The 20,063-nt window shown below is 52.5% G+C and overlaps 6 protein-coding genes across 6 annotated transcripts; 3 read left to right on the forward strand and 3 right to left on the reverse strand.

The window, feature by feature from the left end:
- Window positions 1–589: 589 nt before the first annotated feature.
- On the forward strand, window positions 590–2,392 carry UCRPA7_5773 (putative histone acetyltransferase protein; the record flags this gene model as incomplete). The annotated part of the gene is made up of 2 exons (XM_007918317.1): window positions 590–890; window positions 966–2,392. 2 exons carry the CDS (start codon window positions 590–592, stop codon window positions 2,390–2,392), a joined length of 1,728 nt encoding a protein of 575 aa, XP_007916508.1.
- Window positions 2,393–5,918: 3,526 nt separating this feature from the next.
- On the forward strand, window positions 5,919–8,324 carry UCRPA7_5774 (putative oligopeptide transporter protein; the record flags this gene model as incomplete). The annotated part of the gene is made up of 4 exons (XM_007918318.1): window positions 5,919–6,153; window positions 6,206–6,571; window positions 6,637–7,749; window positions 7,819–8,324. 4 exons carry the CDS (start codon window positions 5,919–5,921, stop codon window positions 8,322–8,324), a joined length of 2,220 nt encoding a protein of 739 aa, XP_007916509.1.
- A 1,233-nt stretch (window positions 8,325–9,557) lies between these two features.
- On the reverse strand, window positions 9,558–10,702 carry UCRPA7_5775 (putative 60s ribosomal protein l16 protein; the record flags this gene model as incomplete). Its single annotated transcript, XM_007918319.1, has 5 exons — window positions 9,558–9,696; window positions 9,808–10,066; window positions 10,122–10,175; window positions 10,333–10,468; window positions 10,682–10,702. The coding sequence occupies 5 exons, from the start codon at window positions 10,700–10,702 to the stop codon at window positions 9,558–9,560; spliced, it is 609 nt and encodes a 202-aa protein (XP_007916510.1).
- Window positions 10,703–11,771: 1,069 nt separating this feature from the next.
- Window positions 11,772–12,824, reverse strand: UCRPA7_5776 (putative bag domain-containing protein; the record flags this gene model as incomplete). Its single annotated transcript, XM_007918320.1, has 1 exon — window positions 11,772–12,824. One exon carries the CDS (start codon window positions 12,822–12,824, stop codon window positions 11,772–11,774), a length of 1,053 nt encoding a protein of 350 aa, XP_007916511.1.
- A 3,191-nt stretch (window positions 12,825–16,015) lies between these two features.
- UCRPA7_5777 (putative glutaredoxin protein) lies at window positions 16,016–16,442 on the forward strand (the record flags this gene model as incomplete). Its single annotated transcript, XM_007918321.1, has 2 exons — window positions 16,016–16,166; window positions 16,279–16,442. 2 exons carry the CDS (start codon window positions 16,016–16,018, stop codon window positions 16,440–16,442), a joined length of 315 nt encoding a protein of 104 aa, XP_007916512.1.
- A 434-nt stretch (window positions 16,443–16,876) lies between these two features.
- UCRPA7_5778 (putative chalcone-flavanone isomerase protein) lies at window positions 16,877–18,034 on the reverse strand (the record flags this gene model as incomplete). The annotated part of the gene is made up of 1 exon (XM_007918322.1): window positions 16,877–18,034. The coding sequence occupies one exon, from the start codon at window positions 18,032–18,034 to the stop codon at window positions 16,877–16,879; it is 1,158 nt and encodes a 385-aa protein (XP_007916513.1).
- Window positions 18,035–20,063: the final 2,029 nt, after the last annotated feature.

The raw sequence follows: 20,063 nt of genomic DNA on the forward strand, positions 1-20,063 counted from the left end.
CCAAAAGTGCAGAGGCCAAATGCAGGGAGCTTGCTTCACTGGGGAGGTCTAGGTACTGGCTGGCTTTGGCTACCCACCTACCTAGGTACCTACACTGCCTACAGCTTACAGGGGATACACCTAGTACTGACCAGTGTAGACACCTATATTTTTTTGCTGTTGCTCGGGCCGGCAAAGTCTGTCCCGGTCTCTCCCGCTCCTTCCTTCTGCGCTCTGTCTGCCTCTCCCTTCGGTGGTTGCGGTTAATCCAGCCCCGACGCCCCACCCTGTCTCTCACATGCCGTTTCAGTACAGGCGAGCCTGAATTCTCCAATTAGCGGTTTGCAGTGGTCATTGCTGGGCATCTTAGTGGGCTTTGTTCATTGGGATCCCGCCATAACGAGATTTCACCCCGCCTAAAAGTTTCGCAGGTAGTGCTCAAGGAAGGTGCTTTGCATTGTTGGAGCAGAGAGTTCCAGCTGTGGTGAAGAGTCAACTTCTCCAAGTCGTCTCATCTTAGATTTGCAGCAACAACAACAAACACCACTGGCAAACAACCACAGCTCGAAATCGAAGAGGATTCGATCCCTCTTCCAATGCGTACCTCAAGATGGCCACCACAACGGTAACAGCAACGACAACCGTTGTTCGAAGGAAGGACGCCAACCTTCCTCCCGAGAACGAGCGCTTCCTGCGATGTTGCGCCGAAATCGCCAACGCCCTCATCGAGGACCATGAAGCTTCCAAGGACTCCAGCCGGCCCAAGCGGGACGTCAACCTGAACGGTCTGCGGACAAAGCTGGCCAGAAAACACAAGATCAGCAACCTGCCTCCTCTGACGGCAATCATTGCTGCGGTCCCAGAGCACTACAAGAAGTACATCCTGCCCAAACTGATAGCGAAGCCAATAAGTATGTATCCTTGCTTACGCAGACTACGCTTCCTCACACGAGGATATTATAGGCGCTAACGCCCTCTTTCTTCAGGAACCTCGTCAGGTATAGCCGTCGTGGCTGTCATGTGCAAGCCGCATCGATGTCCGCATATCGCCTACACAGGCAACATCTGCGTCTACTGCCCTGGTGGGCCGGACTCCGACTTTGAATACAGCACACAGTCATACACGGGATACGAGCCGACCTCCATGCGGGCTATTCGCGCAAGATATGATCCGTTTGAACAGGCAAGAGGTCGCGTGGATCAGCTCAAGGCTCTTGGGCACTCTGTGGACAAGGTCGAGTACATCATCATGGGAGGGACATTCATGTCGCTGCCCGAGTCGTATAGGGATGACTTCATCTCGCAATTGCACAATGCCCTGAGCGGCTACCAGACGTCCAATGTCGACGAGGCTGTGGAGGCTGGCGAGATGAGCAATATCAAATGTGTGGGCATCACCATTGAGACCCGACCAGACTACTGCCTACAGCCTCATCTATCTAGCATGCTGCGCTATGGCTGCACCCGACTGGAAATTGGTGTGCAGTCTCTCTACGAAGATGTTGCGCGGGACACGAATCGCGGTCATACTGTTGCCGCAGTCGCCGAGACCTTTTGCCTAGCCAAAGACGCCGGTTATAAGGTCGTCAGCCACATGATGCCTGACTTGCCGAATGTGGGAATGGAGCGAGACCTGGATCAGTTCAGGGAGTACTTCGAGAACCCTGCATTTCGCACTGACGGATTGAAGATTTATCCGACACTGGTCATTCGGGGTACTGGCCTATACGAGCTATGGAGAACAGGCCGGTACCAGAATTATACGCCAAATGGCCTCATAGACCTAGTTGCGCGTATATTGGCGCTCGTGCCGCCATGGACACGCATCTACCGAGTACAGCGTGACATCCCGATGCCGCTGGTGACATCTGGCGTTGAAAATGGTAATCTCCGGGAGCTTGCCCTGGCTCGCATGAAGGACTTTGGCACAACTTGTCGAGACGTCCGGACCCGGGAGGTGGGAGTCAATGAGGTCAAACACAAGATCCGACCCAACCAGATTGAACTTGTCCGACGAGACTATACGGCGAACGGAGGTTGGGAGACGTTCTTGGCGTACGAAGATCCGAAGCAGGACATCCTCGTCGCCCTCTTGCGGTTGCGGAAATGCTCCGAGAAATACACCTTCCGAGAGGAACTTGTGGGTCAGCAAACGAGCTTGGTACGTGAACTGCATGTGTATGGAACCGCGGTGCCGGTGCATGCACGAGATCCCAAGAAGTTCCAGCACCAGGGCTTCGGGACCTTACTTATGGAAGAGGCCGAACGTATAGCCAGGGATGAGCACGGCAGTGAGAAGATCAGCGTTATCTCGGGAGTCGGAGTGAGAAGTTATTATAAGAAGCTGGGATATTGGTTGGACGGCCCCTACATGAGCAAGTGGCTGGATGGCAGGCCAGGGCCGGATGCTTGATGTCTCGGCTGCGAAGCATGGCCAGTCCACATAATACCCCGGGCCTCGTTGACGACTACAGCATATCATATGCACTACCGATGATACGGCGACCCTTGGCTCTCTGATCTGCATTCACTGCTCCGGGTGAGGTGGTATCACAGATAATTCAAATCTAGATGCGCATTCTACTCCGGTCGTTACGCCGGGCCTCAAGAAGCAGGGTATAACACACTCGGTCACCATCATACTAAGGAATCAGGTGACCGACGCCGAACGTAGGATCATCGTCAAGAAGGGAAGGCGAGCACTTCACTCAGTCTTTGCCGCACACCACGAGGCAAAATAGGCCACAACTGCGTTCGGTTGGTATTACCGGGGAGGTCATTAAAAAGATGCAATGCGCCTTGCGGGGAGCCAGGGCAGGATGCCGAGCGGAACGTGAAGGGATGGCTTCCCAGGGGCAAGGGTTCGGAGCAAGAGACCGAGAGATCGATCGACATACCTACGGTTGAGATGTCCTTTGTACAGATACTCTCCTATGCGATTGCTACAGGGGATATCTACTCCATCTCTACAAACCTCAGATCGGTCGAGCTGCCGGGTCCGGATAGGTTCGAAGTCGTGTTATGTCCGGTCGCCTTCCTATAACGGCAGTCGACGGGCGACGCTTCAGCCGTTTGTCGGCCTTACCACAATTACGCGACAATACAGTAATGAGCATAGACGCGGTACATTGCCAATCCGAAGCTCGCACTGCAATAAGTGCACTAATCTCCATCTTACTCGTACCACAACATTGTGTTTAGACGCCGGACCTGCCTTACACGGCATCAGACATCCGTAGCCCTTACTGACCAACTTACCTCATGGCCTGGACTGAATCCATCGAGGTGCCGGCGCTGCCGTGAAAGGCAAGATTGGGTGCGCGCACCCGCGCGCTGCGACTGCGCCTCCCTGCCAGCTACTGTATCTTGTTCGTATAAATGATGAGGCTCCCGTTGAATTTCAACTTCATTCCACTTTAGCATATGCCGTCTTGTCCTGGAAGATGATTCTGTCCAGTGCTCGCTGCACACGTCCATTACAGTGTATACGGAATGTGGATGAGCATACGGGCCCCCTGTCCAACCATGTGCAATTTTGGTTTCCGTCAACGGCTGATCAAGTCTGGGGTGGGCTGCACTGCTACGCCTTCAGGTCTCGACTTATCGTTCACTATGTTGTTTGCCGAGACGGCCAAGACGATTGACCCCTCTACAATCCTCGTCGGGCCACCAGTCAATTTGCTGAGACGAGACGCCTCCATCGCGCATATTTCCGCATGCAAAGACGCCAAATGACTTGGCTGCTTGGAGTCCACCAGGCCGATCACAGAGAGCCAGACTCAGAGAGTGATGGCGCGCTTCACGGAGGACCTTGCCTTCCCTATCAATCAAAGGCTTTCAACGATTATTGGACTAGATTGGGTATATCGTATCCTCTCCCCCATCTCCTTCCTCGTCCTTGGCAGAGTGATGGCATGTAGAGTACAACATATCTGTTCACCATATACTCGTGGGCACTCACACACACCCTTGCTCCATCTTGATGGGCTATTGCCTCAAGCTGGCTTGAAACAGGAAGCTGCATCGCGATGCAATACAGCAATCCGATCGATCTATCGACTTTTTCCTACTGCGCTGCTATGTCTCATTGCTCACACGACAGAAAGGCGTGGCATGCATTTCGCCGGCCCGAGTCATTCTGATCTAACAAGTGGTGATCAAGAATGACGAGGGTGCTTGTATTGAGTAAGCTTCTATCATGTCCTGCAAGTCAAGAACCATTGCTTCCCCGTTGTCACTTATCGTCGTATCGCGCATTCATCTGTTTCCTTGATACTCCATTAACAAACGGCGCTCACTCTATGACTCGCTTGTTTTATCGTTGCAGTCTTCGGCACAGCCTGATAGACCGTGCAGACCAACAGCAGAAACAGCAAATTGCCAGTTTGAAGTCATGACCCTTATCATCACCCAAGCATTGGTCCTATTGGTCACACCCGAGTCTGCTTTGCCTCCTGACTGACACAGCTTGCACTGCACTACATTACAATACCTGACTATTCTGCCCCATGCGGACCCGTGTGCCGCCTGATAGCAGCTGTGCTGTATGTAGCATTGTAGCTGCATTATCCTGGGTTGCTTGACAGGCTCGACAGGGTATGGCTTGCCAAGCGGGCGTGCCCAGATTTCACTTATCATTGTGGCTTGCCAAGAACGGAGGTCCATCCAACGGTCAAATCGCAAGATCAGGGCGTCCGTGGTGGCTGCGGCCGCCCAACTGCCTGAACTGCCTGAAGTAGGTGGCCGGCTGCACGAGATACCCCCCATTGAGTGCCCCAGTGGTTGGAGAAACGACCATGCATCGCCATGCATCGGCTGCCCGCCTGCCACCGCGCCATAGCAGAGGGCCAGAGGCACAACCAGAAGCACCGAAGGACGCCAGGAACGTCTTGGACCTTCTGGCGGCGTTCTGGGCAATGCTTAACACCTTCCCAGATGAGCATATGGGGATCCAACCCCAACTCCGAGCCAAGGCCATCGTCGGCCTCCTGTAGGCTTATCATTCGTCTGCAAGATTGCTCCCAAATATTGACCCTCATTACCATCATTCTCGGCGCAGGGACGATCCTTCAGTCGTGTGGACAGGGTCAGGTATCAGCAAGACGGATCTGATATCGCCAGCCTGGATTGGTGTGGGATCATCAATTCTTGCAGTCCCCGGCGACTCTACGCGAGGGCTCTCGCGCCATGTGTCGTATTGTATTGCTGATAACTCTGCCAGCTTTCCTCAAATGGGGGAGGGGGCTGAGAGGAAGAGCCATCAGCGATGCAGTGCTTTCTCGACATTGGTGTTTCATGCAGATCGCCGTCTACCTGAGCGCGCTCCATGACACGGCGGCCAATGGGATGAGCGTCCAGCTGCTGTGCGAGGGAAGCAGGGATGAGGGTAGCATATGGGTCGATGTCGCTATTTTGAGTTGGTGGGAGGCCAAGATCACAATGCAACTCGACTGCCTCATGCGACCCTAGACCATTGAAATTCGAGCCCATGAACAGATGGGCAGGAAGTCTCCTCGCCATCCCAGCGATAAGGACTTTCCCATCTTGTCACGATCTCCGCTAGTGAGGACCTTGCCCCCGGGTCTGGCCCATCGACGTACTGCCATCTCCTCCTCGCCCCGGGTCAGCACGGTTCAGTCTGTGCCACATATCACACCCAGCCTGTGATAGTCAAGGACACCACCCCAGATAAGTGGAAGAGTGTTGACCTGCTGTGCCTGATTTATGTGTACAACAGCGAACTTGTCACGCCCTGTCTTAAAAAGCCAGCTCGGATACGCAACCTAGCTATCCAAGACCCCTGTAGCCCAGACGGGATATATTGCTGGCGTAGCACTTTCCAGCATTGCCATAAATCTCCATCCTCTCCCTTCATTTCTCCTAACTTGCACCTACTCATCACCTAGGAAAGGAAATCTCACGTCTCATTGACCCCGATCATGTCGGACGCCGAAGACAAGGCCGTCCCCATCGGTGGTGGCCACGCCGTCCCAACACGCGAATCTCAGGATGAGAAGGCTGAGATCCTGGTGCAGGAGGAGGAGATCCTCGACCTTTTCAAGCCACTGCCTCCTCTAGAGGGCGTGCTTGACGAGCCAAATCCCCTCACGTTCCGAGCTGTCATTGTTGGTATCCTTCTCGGATCGCTTGTCAACGCATCCAATGTCTATCTCGGTAAGTGGATGTACAGCTCCAAGCCTTTCTGACGTGTGCTCACATACGGTAGGTCTCAAAACCGGCTTCACCTTCGGCGCCTCCATGATGGGCGCCATTTTCGGGTTCGGCGCTGTCAAGATCCTCCAGAAAGTTGCCCCAGGTATTCCCTTTGTCGGTCTTGAGCATTTCGGCCCGCAAGAAAACTCCATCATCCAGGCAGCCGCTACGGGTGCTGGTGGCATGAGCGGCCTCTTCGTGGCAGCATTGCCAGCCATGTACCAGCTGCACCTCATGTCCGAAAACCCCAAGGATGATTTCAAGAGAATCCTCACCCTGACTCTTGTGTGCTCTACCTTCGGTCTTTTCTTTGCCGTGCCCCTGCGAAAGTTCTTCATCGTCAATGTGGCGCGGGAGCTGCGTCTCATCTTCCCCTCTCGTGAGTTCAACAAGCCAATTTCGTTGATGATCGTTGCGAAGAACCGGACTAACTCTCCGATCTAGCCACCGCCACTGCTGTAGCCATCCGATCTATGCATGCAGTTGGGACTGGTGCGGCCGAGGCAATGAAGAAGATCAAGGCTCTGGGCATTGCATTCGCTGTTGCCCTCATCCAGCGTGTCGCGTCATACTATGCCATTGGTATCCTGTATGACTGGCACATCTTCACCTGGTTCTTCATCTGGGGCAACTACAACAATTGGGCCCTAAATATCGAGAACTGGGGCTGGATGATCGAGTGGACACCTGCTTTCATTGGTAGTGGTATGCTCGTCGGTATCAATACTGGTGTCTCCATGTTCCTGGGCAGTTTCTTCGCATGGGGTTTCCTTGGTCCTATTCTGGTCCACTACAACATTTGCATTGGCAAGAAGCTCCTCCCTGATGATCCAAAATGGGATGGCTATGTTAGCTTCTACTCCCTGTCCAACATTGGCAAGGAGGGCTGGGTGCCTTCTCCACGTTATTGGTTCCTATGGCCAGGTGTCATGGTCCTTATCTGCTACTCCATGGCGGAATTCTTCGTGCACTGGAAGGTTTTGTATTACGGCCTGAAGTATGCCTGGCACAGCTCAGCTGCCGGTATCAACGAGTTCATCGCCAAGCGCCGCCAGGGTAACGGCGTCGCATTCCTTGAGAAGCAGGGCCGCGGCAAGCTCGACGAGGACAATCTTGTAGAGGACTTTGCGACCCCAGATCAGCAGGTTCCCACTCTGCTCTGGACCATTGGTGTTGTCATTGTTGTCGTCGCTACTTGCATCATTGGCGAGTTGCAGTTCGACATGAACGCCGGTCTCGCGATCCTCGCCTCTATCTTCGCCGTCATCTTTGCCTTCCTTAGCATCCACGGAGCTGGTGTCACCGACATCACCCCCTTGACTGCTTCAGCCAAGGCATCTCAGCTTGTCTTCGGTGGTATCACAACTGGCCAGGGCCTCAGTGTCACGGATGCGCAGACCGTCAATCTGATTGCGGGCGGTATTGCCTCTGGTGGTGCCGACATGTCTTGCTCACTCGTCAGCGATTTCCGTGTCGGCTTCCTGCTTAGGACCCCCCCTAAGCTGCAATTCTTTGCGCAGGCAGTGGGCACTCTCGTTGCTATGTTCTTGGCTCCAGGTACGTATCGAATGCTTCGCATGCTGCGAGTAGTATGGGAGGACAACTCACTGACACATCGATTTACAGGTATCTTCGTGCTCTTCATGGCTGCCTACCCCTGCGTCATCAACCCAGATGACTATGATCACTGTGCATTCTCTGCACCTTCAGTCAGCGCATGGCGCGCGGTTGCTGAGGCTGTTACCAACCCGAACGTCCCCATCCCGCTGAGCTCTGGCATCTTCGCCATTGTTCTTGGTGTCGTGGCCATCGGCCAGGTCATTCTGAAGCGCATGGTACTCTTTGGGGACCGCGAGAAGTACCGCATCTGGCTCCCCAACTGGATGGCCATTGGCGTTGCCTTTGTTATCCCCCAGACAGTTTACTCCACTGCCACCCTCACCGGCGCCCTCATTGCCCACTTCTGGGTCAAGCGCTGGCCAGCCAACTTCGACCGGTACTGCTTCGCTATTGCAGCGGGACTTATCGCCGGCGAGGGTCTTGGTGGTGTCGTCGGCGCCGCGTTGCAGCTTGGCGGTGTCAGCGGCGACGTGTACGGCACACAGATTGCATGCCCGGCTGACTCTTGTTAGTCAACGACTCCTAACTCCGCGAAACTCTCAAAGCCCAACACTTGTCCTCCGGCCTCGGCTGGAGAGCAATCATGCCAGGACAGCTTGCTGTCCATGATGAATGTAACATGAAATATTGCTCGGTACTTCTATGATACATACATACAAATTATAATGAAGTTCTCCCTTCGCTCAGATTATCTTCATTCTTCACACGGTGAAACCAGACATTGCGTAGTTTCAACTTGATAGCATACAGCATTGTAGTTCATTGGTCCACTCACCGTAGAACGCTGTCAAGGATCTCCCTCGTGCTCGATGCTTTTGAATTTTGACTGTAAACGTCAAGGACTTCCGGCCGGTTAAGGCAAAGTGTAAGAGACTTTATTCGGATCTAGGAAGTTCACTCTGCGCGAATGACTGGAGCCGCCTAGTAGTGATACCCTGCCCGTAGGAGCATGCCAAACTAAATAGCTCTCTATCGTGAGAAGTTCGAGTCATTGCTATGTTGGGATATGATAACTGTTGCCACATCCCAGCCATTACATGAGTGGAGCCCTATGTTAGACCCAGCGGACAGCTTCGCGCCCACAAGACCACTATTGAATAAAATCGCTCCAATATCCAGAACCATAGATCTCATAGGCATCCAAACTTCGAAAGGCGTGGCACTTCCTAATGATCATAACCTACTATGAGATATGAAGTGGTGTTACCTTTGCGGACAATCAGAGAAGAGACTCCCTTTTGTCTGCTATTTGTAGGACATCAGCACTAGGCACAAGTTGACCATATCGCTTTTAGCATAGGGTGGGCAGCAGCACGAAAAGGGGTACGCTCTTGACAGTCAGTGACATCCGGTAGGCCATGGAAAACTCCTGAAGCCAGACATGCTAGAGTATCCAGTCCACATGAGCTCTGTCGAGAAATGACGAATCAGCAACACGAGATAATCACATAAGACCAATAAGCAATGAGAGCCAACACGATCCTACGGTAGAGCAGCCTTGGTTCGGTTTTTGACAGGATTTTTTTTATCATATCGTTCTGCCCATTGCATTGCAAGCTCATCTCGATTGAAATGAGTATTTTAGTTTAGATGTCCCTCACGGAACAATTGATGAGACAAAAGCCGGTCCCCATCCCTGCCTGTCCGTCGCAAATGAAGATGTGATTTAGTGCCCTTGAACCACCACGCCAATCTAGTGAAAAACGCATAAGGAAGGACAGAAAAGGTCTGCCTAATGGCCACACTTAGTAGCCGTAAGACTCGAGGGCGCTCGCCGTCTTCTTGTCGACCTTCGTGTTCTTCTTCGCCTCCGACAGCTGTCTCTGAGCAAGCTTCTTGCGCTCGTAGTATGCAGCACCCTTGGCTTTTCTTCTCTCCTCCAGTCTATAGAGCAGTCAGTAACCATAGCCCTCTCGGCTTCGGAGAGAACTCGAGATTTGTATCCTTGGTAGGAATGCAATTCTCGTTCCCATCTCCGTGGAACAACAAACGCACCTCTCAACCACATCCTGGTACTTCCAGCCAACCTCGTGGCTCAGTCGTCCGACCGTGCAGTACTTGCGGCCAGGCTGCAGTCTGAGAACACGCAGGGCCTGAGGGACGACCATCTTCTTCTGCTTGTCGTACGGCGGAGGAACACCCTCGAAGACCTTGAGACGCTCAAGGGCGGCAGCACCACGAGCAGTCTTGTGGGGAATCATGCCTCGGACGGCCTTGTAGAAGATGCGCGACGGGGCTCGGAAGTGGAAGGGACCTGGAACGATGTCAGACATCGCTGCGCGCAATCGCAGCTAAGACAGTTGACTCACCTCCTCGTGTCGGGTTGTATCGGGTCATCTTGCGCAGGTAGGCGTGGTACTTGACTATAGGGTGGAAGATCAGCCTCTCGATCGCTCATAGAAATGCGCCTTGTCAATCCAGTCCAAGTTCTCCTCTCCTCCCTAGGTCATCCTCCTCTTTTGCCCGACTCGAAAATGGCCAAATAGGCGGGACTGTGCTGGGTGCGGGAGTGAGACGTACGCTTCGCGCGGAAGAATTCGCCGGAGATGTTGAGGGCCTCGCAACGGACCACGACGATCTTCTGGCCGCTGAGCAGCTGCTTGGCAACAATGCTCGCAAGACGACCGAGAAGATGGCCCTTGCCATCAATGACAACCTAGAGAGAGAAAACGTCCAAGTCAGCAACTATTTGTCTCAAGATATGTTCCCCTCCACGTCCATGGCATTTGCGGGCGCTGGGGTTTGGAAGATGGGCCACGGATGGATCGGTGGCTTTTCCATAAGCCCCAAAGTAACTGTCAAGCGCGCTGCGATCCTACAAGTCGCCCATGCCATGGTAGGAGACGGAAGAGGAATTGAGGCAACTCACAACCGACTCGAAAGATGACATCTTGTCTGTCGTCACCACGGGGGAAATGTGGGAAAGAACGAGGGAAAAACAAAGTAGAAATGAGACGGCGACGCTCAGGAACAAACTTCGGCTGGGTAGTCAGCGAAGTTTGCGAATCTGAGCTGCTTTGTTGGTCCTCCCGGAACTTGCTGGTGGTGGTGGTGATGGGTTGAGTCGCTCCTGTGAAAATTGTCAAATCCACAAAAGAGAGAGAGGTCGGTGTGCTGCGGGCCGGCTAGGGCTGCTTTGGGCAATGGCCAACTGCTGGAAGCGACAACCCAGAGGGCTCCTGCCTCAGGATTTTAGGGCTGTTGTGACCTGGTCATGTGATGCCCATTTTTCGATCACATGATTGGATTTCTAAGATCGCAGCTTCCTTATCTTATCGTGGGAGAGATGCCTGCCGCCCGATCGACATGTGGATCGATTCGATGAAAAGGATCCACAATGTACAGGGTCCCACAAACCAGGGTGATTACCTCATCTTCCAACATTTCCACAACTGACTGAGTACACAGGTAATGAGTCTAGGAGAACACAATGTTAGATGTAGCGTATACACATCATGACCGTCACTGTGAATATGAGAGGCATACCATGAACCAGACCTTTTCTAGCTCCATGAACGTCCACTCCTGCTTGGGAAAACCACAATCTTGCAACCAAATGATGCCCGTCTGTCTTGTCTTGTCTCTACATGCCTGAGCTTTCTCTACGCTGCTGAACCGAGCGCCTACAATGCCAAATCTCTACAAAATAACATGCTACCGCCTCCGAGATCGATGGCCTGCTTATAGTATGCCGTCCTTCGTCGAGACCATGACCCATTCATCTGTCGTCATAACCTTCTCTCCTCCATTTGGTGGACGCTCCTTTCTGTGATGATTGCTGAGTTAAAGAACACATGAGCCACAACCTCAGGCAGGATAGCATTCTTGCTGCGTGAGGGGGCCGAGTTCTCAGGATATGGGATATATGATAACAGCGCCGTCATGTCAATGGCTACTAATTGATGACGATGCTGAAAGGGCGTGCCATGACAACACTATCGCCCAAAAGCAGTAACCGTTCAACCGTGAAGTTTACTGTCAAGGCCCTTGAGAACCTCCTGCACCTGTCTAACCAACTCCTTCCGTCGAAATCTTGCTTCTTCCTCGCCACCTGTGTCCACCTCGTCTAGCTTGAGGAGGACCTGCTGCATGATCGTCTCTGCGAGCTTCCGGTGCTCATCCTCACGCTTCTTGAGGTCAGATGGCGGGCTAGCGGTAAATTGGACACACAATGGCAGCAACGTAGTCTTGAAGTGAGTTGAGATGGTATTCAGCTTGTCGATCGGACCACCCGGTACGGCAGCGGCACTGGAGCCCGACACAGCGGAAGCAGGCGATTGCCTTCCACTCGTAGTCTCTCTTCGCTTGTCGTCAACAGGAATGTCCAGGCTGGCGCCGTTGTTGCTGTCACGCGGGCTTGTGCTGCCACGCCCCTTTTCCTTCTTCCTGTCTCGTCGTTTCTTTGTCTTCGTCTTCCGGGAGGATCGGCTGCTCTCGTCATCGCCCTTCCCTACCACGACAATCTCCTCACTAGACTCGTCACTGCTCTCGTCATCAACACTGGGGTCCGGCAGAACAACCATGATCTCGCTGTTGTTCTTGACGCCGTACTTGCAGACTGGCTCGTTTTCATCCTTCAGTTGTCGGCCTTTATAGAGCAGCTTGACTCTTTTGGCCCGCTTGTCCGACAACTTCATAATTAGCTGGACACGTTCACGGATGTCGCCGACGAGCAGCTGTCCGTCTCCAATTGAATAGGCGGGGAAATGCTCTGGGTAGGTAGCCCCCTTGTTCTTGATGAGGAGGATGTCATCATCGTCAATGACCAATGCTGGCGCGCCGCCAGTTCTGGAAAATTGGCTGCCTCCGGTGCGAGGTTCGCGGCGGTCACGGTCTGAATAGCAACGCGAGCTTGGTGGTTCCATGCCATGATTCTCCAGGTCCTCGGAGGTAATGTAGCTGAAGTCATCGTCCGTGACCGCAGGAACTCCGCCTGAACCGTCGCCGAGAGTCGAGCTAAACGGAGAGAGAGCGCCCCGTTCCCGCCCAGTGGACCAACCGTATCGTGACATGGTCTTGCTACCTTTCTGACCAGCCTTATTATTGTTGTTATTGCTGCTGCTGCTGCTGCTCCTTGCAAAAGCTGTGGGGATGGCGCCGAGAAGAAGGACGGTGGCAGCAGCCGTGCCGTAGAGGATGTTGGGGTTGATGCCGGTTGCGCTCTCGATGTATCCGGACGCGGTGTCGATGTATGTCTGTACAGATGGTGGGATCTTGTCAAGCAGGTTAGAGGTGAAGTTGGCGATGTTGCCGGCGACGTAGGCACCGGAAGATGCCAGGACTGCTGGACCGGAAGCCACCTTGGCGGAGGGTGGTCCTGAAAAGGACGCCGGGCAAGTATGGCGGTTGACTTCTCTCGAGCAGACGCAGGGTGTCTTGCAAAGGCCAAGTGATCGGTCACGTTGCGAGCAGTGAGGGTATATAACGCAGTAGAGAAAGGGTGCGGCAGCGTGTAACCGCTCTGGTCGTCGCTGGGTGTAATGGCGGGGATGCCGCAACACAAGGCTTGCTCTGGGTCTGCTGATGTGGCACCCTCTGGGCGCGAAGATCGAGCGATCCGGTTTGGCAGAAAACGCCCCGAAGCTGCGCTGACCCGACGGCGGACGGGAAACGGAGGACAGGGGTGATGAGGGCAACGGGTAAAAGGACGCCGGTCGCTGCTTAACTCAGATCTTCAATGGAATTCCGAGAGTGAGCCGTAAGTTATCTGGCCCTCAAAAGTTGGCGATGGTGATGGTACGGGTATTCGTGGTGGTGGTGGCGTGCGTGGGTAGGTAGGTAAGTGACGGTCTCTACCTAGTCAGGCTGTCATGTCAGGTTTCGTCTCGTTTGGTCTGGCCTGGTTTCTGGTTTGGGCGTGCAGCAGTCGCTAGGCGGGTGGGTGATAGGTGGCTTAGTGAGGCTGCCAAGGCGAAAAAGTCACCAGAATTTGTTATTGCGTGGGGCCCGATGACCAAACCGTCTCTTCTTCTCCCTTTGCCGCCCATTCGTTCATCTGCAACAGTTCAAAGAGCAAAGAGTCTATTGGGCACCATAATATCATAAATGATGCCAAAAGATAGCACCTATTTTCTCTTTGCAATACGGACTGGCTTACACTATGCTAGCCCCCTTTTCTATATTCTGAAAAACAGCCAGACGGAGTCTTTAAGCTGAAAATACCCCGTGCAGCCAAGGACTAATAAATAAACAGCTAACAAGATACCGACGACATCCAAGTAGTGGTATGCTTTATGGATGTTACTTAGAGGAACTGCCTGAGTGCCTTAAGAAACTTGACCGTCTGAGATGGCCATTCGGATATTTCACTGTGTGCTACAGGGTGTTGCTGTATAATTGAGTGTAACAAACAGTCCCCTAAAGACTCTTAAGATACTGAAGTTTTCCACCCCCTGACCAGTAAGCAATACATCGACTCAGTTCGTTTAGATGTGTTGTCATCTCACCTCAACTTATTGTTCAAATTAGACTTGTGAAAGCTGTTCTCAAAGAAGCTACTTCAAAGGAGCATTTGCTCATGCGTCAGATAGATCTTTGCCACGAGGAACACAAGTATCCTTCCAAGTATTCAGACCTTGCTCAACTTAACAAGGAGTTACACCGTTGCCCCAGATTTCCATATATTTTGAAGCCATAAGCGAGATAAAGGTCTCCTTCCACACTTCATCAAATTTACTATTAAACAGTAGCATGTCCAGTCATTGAAGCATGACTTTATGATGAGCTACTCCAATTTACAGCCGCTAATATCAAGAGTCTTGCTAATATTGTGAACAACCTCATGTAAGCCAATGTGACGGCCGGTGTCATGAACTTGACTCTATCGAGTACGTGAAGTCAGGTCCACTGCTATCATGTACCTAAATATGAGTTTTACAATTGAATAAATCTACTGTTTGACAGAGCACAGGAGTCCATTAAACCAATACCAAAGTTGCAGTCTTCAGTGTGCTCGATCTTACGTATTAAACATTGAGTGCAACTCACATTGATTGAAGTCTTACTTTGTGCCCAGCGATAGTGCGAGATGATCGATCAACACATTGAAGAATGAAGAATAGGTAGGCCTACAGAAGAGAAATCAGAGACAAGAGACCAGACGTGAGCATCGGACTGTGCTGGCATAGTCATTGAACGTGTCAGAGGGCGAGTCCGAGAGTGGGAAGAGCTCATTGGACGCCTCGAAGTGACTATACTGATCCTTGCGTCCAGTTTTGTCTGTCAGCACCTTATTAAAGGGCAGCTCTGCACCCTGCAAGGCATTGAACATATTCCAGTTTCTTCCTTGTCGTCGTCTTACGGTAGCAATCGCTGAAAGATTTGAAATCGGATGCATCAACAAATGGCTCTCGGAGACCGCAGCCGGTTCAAGCGCTCTCCATCTTGGCAATTGAACGTATAGCATCCGTTCAGTACGACATCGACAGCACAGCCGGGTAGATGCTGCGTCAAACATGGCTCGAGGACCAATATACGAGCAGGTGGATTCACTTGACCGGGAATGTGAGTGATGGTCTTCCGACCTCGTGCTCATCAATATCCTCATCTTCAACGTCAAGTCGGCGACTACTCTAGACCAGGCTCCCTGGAAGATGCCTCAACACAGTCGCATGTTCCTTGATGGAAGTGAAGGGCAGGAGAGATGGCGCCGAAGTATCATCAGTCAGGCCATTGGGATCGAAAGTTGATGACAGGATACACTACTCCTGGATCATGAGCAGAGTCATCGGTCCTAGGTAGGTAGGTATATAATTGACACGGGGAATTTTAAGGTAAGTATCTAATACGCGCTGCGTCCCGTCCGCCCGCACACTACACCCACCTATTCCAGGTTCGGCGGAATGACTGACAAATACCTACAAAGCCGACCTGAGTGCCGCGGCCGTCACTAGACCAAAGCAAAGGTAGTCGGTATCGCATCATCGCCCCCCTGCTCCCGATCCGGCTCGACTCGACTCGAGGCTCAACATTCCGCAGTATTCTACTCTAGTCAGTGCCACTGTTGATTCTTTGCCTGACTAAACGTCACCATCTCTAATCAACTAAGGCAGGTAGCCCCTCTCATTGCCCCTCCTCCCTACATATACCGGCGTCACTTCCTCAAGCCCAAAAAGCGCATCCCTCCTCCCGACAAAACCACACACACATATCCATGTCCTTTCTCCTCAGATTCTTCTCCGGCACAGCGAGAACACCAGTCACAATGGAAGCCGCAAAGCAAAAGGCCCAGGCCATGATCGACGACAACGCCGTCATGGTCTTCAGCAAAAGCTACTGCCCTTACTGTCGCAACTCGAAGCGCATTCTCGACAGCTACGGCGCAAAGTACGAGCACTACGAGCTCAATGAAGAGGGTAAGTTGCTCGTCCGTCCGTCTTTCGTTGTATTCTCCTCTCCATCCTTCCCAAACGGAATGCGCACACATCCTAAAAGGGCCTCATTGCTAACCAATGCAATTTTCTGCAGATGATGGCGACATTATTCAGAACGCCCTCCACCAGCTGACCGGCCAGCGCACCGTCCCCAACATCTTCATTAACAAGAAGCACATTGGCGGCAACTCCGACCTAGAGGCCATCAATCGCAAAACCCTGGAGAATTTGTTGAAGGAGGTTGGCGCGACATCGTAAGGGCACATGCTTCGTCCGGCGACCTAGATGAAGAGGGTCTCACAATGTTCAGGCCGGCCCAGCCGCCGAGGAAAGCGAGTCTATGATGAAGTGAAATAGGGTGCTGAGAAGCTGGCAGATCAGACGACACCGGTCTTGCGCTTTGCTGGTCGCCTTCTGGTCATTTTATGCTGGCTACCGAAAGTTCAACGGCCAATGCCATTGTGTAAGATTGTGTCTATTAAGGAGTCGTCAAGCATACCGGGAACGGTAATAGAGAATCATTGGTGGTCTACATAGTTGTATATATACAAGGCGGTGGCCCAGTGTGCCTTGTTCTGGACTCTATCAAGTCCAGGCTTGGTGCCGCATGCCCGAATAGAGTTGTGATCCATTTTGTACAGTGTTTTTTGAAGTACATTGCCCGAAGACTGCCCTGTCTCTAGCACTCCCAGCTAGACAACCTGGGCAGCAACAGTACCCACCGGCCTCTCCACGAACTCCATGATCCCCTCAACGATGCTCTTCCTAGCTGGCTCACTGGCAACCTTTTTGCCGGCAAGGTAGTTCAGCCACAGGGCCCTCGACACTCTCTCGTCACTGACCGAGCCTATGAGGTGCTTGCTTCCCTTCTTGCCACCCTCGTCATATAGCACTGCCAGGCTGCCGTCCCTGTCCCGAGCGAGGAGGAGCTGCTTCCGCTTGGGTACCTTGCCTCGGTTGAAGATGTGTCTGAACTGGCGCATAGCCTCGCCAAACTGGTCATCCTGGACCTTGTCGGCATTTGCCTGTATAGCACGCACGAAGCCGTCACGCAGGTGGTGGAAGTCCGTATCCCGAACAGGCACAACCCTAAAGACACTGCGCGCCGGGACACCGGATGCCAGCAGCTCGTTCCAGATCTCCTCGCTCTCGGCAGCGTCTATCAGTTTCTCGCGCAGTTGGTCCTTCTCGGTCGAGACCAGCGTGGATGCGATGGGGTTGATCTTCTTGACCAGGCGGGCTTGCAGCTCTGCAATGTCGGACGTCGCAATGTAGTAGCCCACCACGTACACTTGTATCGACAGGAAAGACACGGTGCGAACGCCAAACCCGACAAGGGTGTATTCGGTCTCGGAGTCGCCCGAGTGCGGCGGCACAACCAGGGTCGGCGATGTCACGCTCGGCATCGAGTCTTGGACGGCGGGCGGTTCCGATCGGTCCGGCAGAGTGATAGTCCGTGGGAGCTCGGGAACGGTACTGTTGCCGGTGCGGACGATCTCGTTCCCTTCTTCGTCATGGACAACAACCTTCCTGTTGCCATCATGCAGGGGGTCCGTCGGCGACAACGGCGAGTCGAGCTTCGTAGCATTGTTCGAGATGGCCTGCTTCAACTTCCACGCAGTGTAGACAAAGGACACAATCCCGGCGACGGCACCGGCGGCGAGGAAGTTTCGACGTGTGCGATGGTAGTCGTGAGACTCCTGCGAGAGTCGCTCGACGTTCAATGTATCGAGGGCCCCGCGGCGGTCGGCGTCTTTACGAGCCCGTACGATGAAGGTCCTCCGCTGGCTCCGGGCGACGGTAGCGGGGATGCGCCGAGCCAGCGGGCGTGCAGCTGATGGGCGCAACATGGCGACGGATCGAGAGCAAGCTCAGAGCTCAAGGCGATGGGGTTGTGGAGGCAGTAGTGTCGGGTTGAGGTTGGGACTAGATGTGGTCGTAGGTGATTGAGAAGGAAAAGCTCGTCAGTGAGACCACTCCATCCCCCACACTTGAGCTTCAAGAGCCAATTGCCGAGTCGCTCTTGCTCTCTCTAGCTCTCGCTATTTTGCTCTGGGACGAGTGTTATGCGGGATTTGATGATTGTATATAGACGAGGGTCCTGGAATAATTTGAGTCAGTTAGTTAGACGGTGGTTGCAAATAGGTAGATGTGGAGAAGAAAGATCAGGCCATATACCTATGCTCCCAGCGTGGCTCCTAGGAACCTTGCCTTAACATTTAGCTCCCCGCGATCTGCAAGCGACCGCCCACTCATGAGCACATACCTAGCTACCTAGTTAAAATATAAATGATGACTTTTGTTGCTCTTTCGTATGGATACCTGGCCGTACTACCTAACTAAGTAGATGGGGATCTTACATAGCTGCATCACCCTTGATTGTTTATAGCCCTCTTATCTCACCGACTACTCGTCTTCTATAGATATCGAGGGATTGTATGTATATGATCTCACTCACTGACTTACATACAGGTCAATCTGTAGCAAATCTGGAGGAGGGGCTGTTCAACAGGAGAGATGAGTAACCCAACTCCATACCTGCTTACCTCACACCTATACGATACAACATTATCTACCTAAATCAATTCTCTTTAGGTCCGTCGAAGACTAGATTTTCTGTACATATAGCTTATATAGCTTGCACTCTAGTTAGGACAGGTACCTAATTGAATATCTGACCCATGGTAGCTAAGATGAGGGAGGTCTACATAGTAAGGCCATTGTGCATGCATCCTGCATCTGGATACTCATCGGCGGGCGCTTAAACCACCTACCTAGCTAGGTAGCTAGGTAGCTAGGTACCTGGGTAGAGGTGATGCCCGCTACCTGAGCCTTCCAATGTTAAGAAGGGAATTCAAGTCTAGGATCATGATAACGTGATAAGATAGGCAAGGTATCCTCAGGAGGCACTAAAGGTGTATTTCAAGGTACAGTAGATCGATAGTGTGATGAGTGATGGGTGATGAGTTGCTGTGTGCTGTGTGTGATGTGTGACAGGTGAAGTGTGATTCCACAAATCACCATTGGGCATCACTCGAGACAAGCCAGAGACAGGCCAGATGAACCCCCGACGTCATCTGCCCTACCTAAGGTAGGTACCTAGGTAGCCCAGACAAGGGGGGAGAGTCACTCAGTCACAGTCACAGTCACTGTCACTGTCAGTGTCAGTGTAAGTCAACTAGAAGCGCCAGCTCCCAGCTCCCAGCTCCCGGCTCCCAGGATCTCTACCTACCTATAGCCTATGGGTAGGTAGCGACCTAGCGGCCACAAACATAAACAATCGCCCACTAATAAGCTGCCCACCTGTGCTGAGATACTGCATACCTTAGCTTAGGTAGGCAGTAAGTAAGGAGCCCGATCTGAATAGTCATCTAGTACTAGAGCACTAGAGCGAGAGGTAAGGGAGCACCAAGTTACCTACCTAGCTAGGTACAGTTACACTTGCCATCAATCAATCAATCAATCAATTTGATCGTCACCTCCGCCTGCAAACAGACAAATAACAGCAAACTTGGAAAAGAACACTTCACCACCTTCACTCAAGTTTACAAGTTGACTTTGCTGGAAATTGCTACGATTCCTGCATACTACATAGTAGGAGACTGTCTACCAGCGGCCCCTTGGCATCATTATTAATACCCCTCCTAGTAGTCTACCTAGGACCTAGTACGGTGGTAGGTAGACTTAGGCAGGCCTGTGCGTGCGTTGCGTTGCGTTGTTGGCTAGTACATGTACTGTACAGTACAGTACGGTACCGTACAGTTCAGTTCAGTTCAGTTCAGTTCAGTTTAGTTTAGTTCTTGTGATGATGGGGCTCTGAAGAAAGAAAGAAGGAAACAAACAAAGCCACCACCACCATCACGACGACGACGACGACGA

Source organism: Phaeoacremonium minimum (genome assembly GCF_000392275.1).
Source record: "Phaeoacremonium minimum UCRPA7 unplaced genomic scaffold PA7_03_scaffold_433, whole genome shotgun sequence".
In the NCBI taxonomy this organism is placed as follows: domain Eukaryota; kingdom Fungi; phylum Ascomycota; class Sordariomycetes; order Togniniales; family Togniniaceae; genus Phaeoacremonium; species Phaeoacremonium minimum.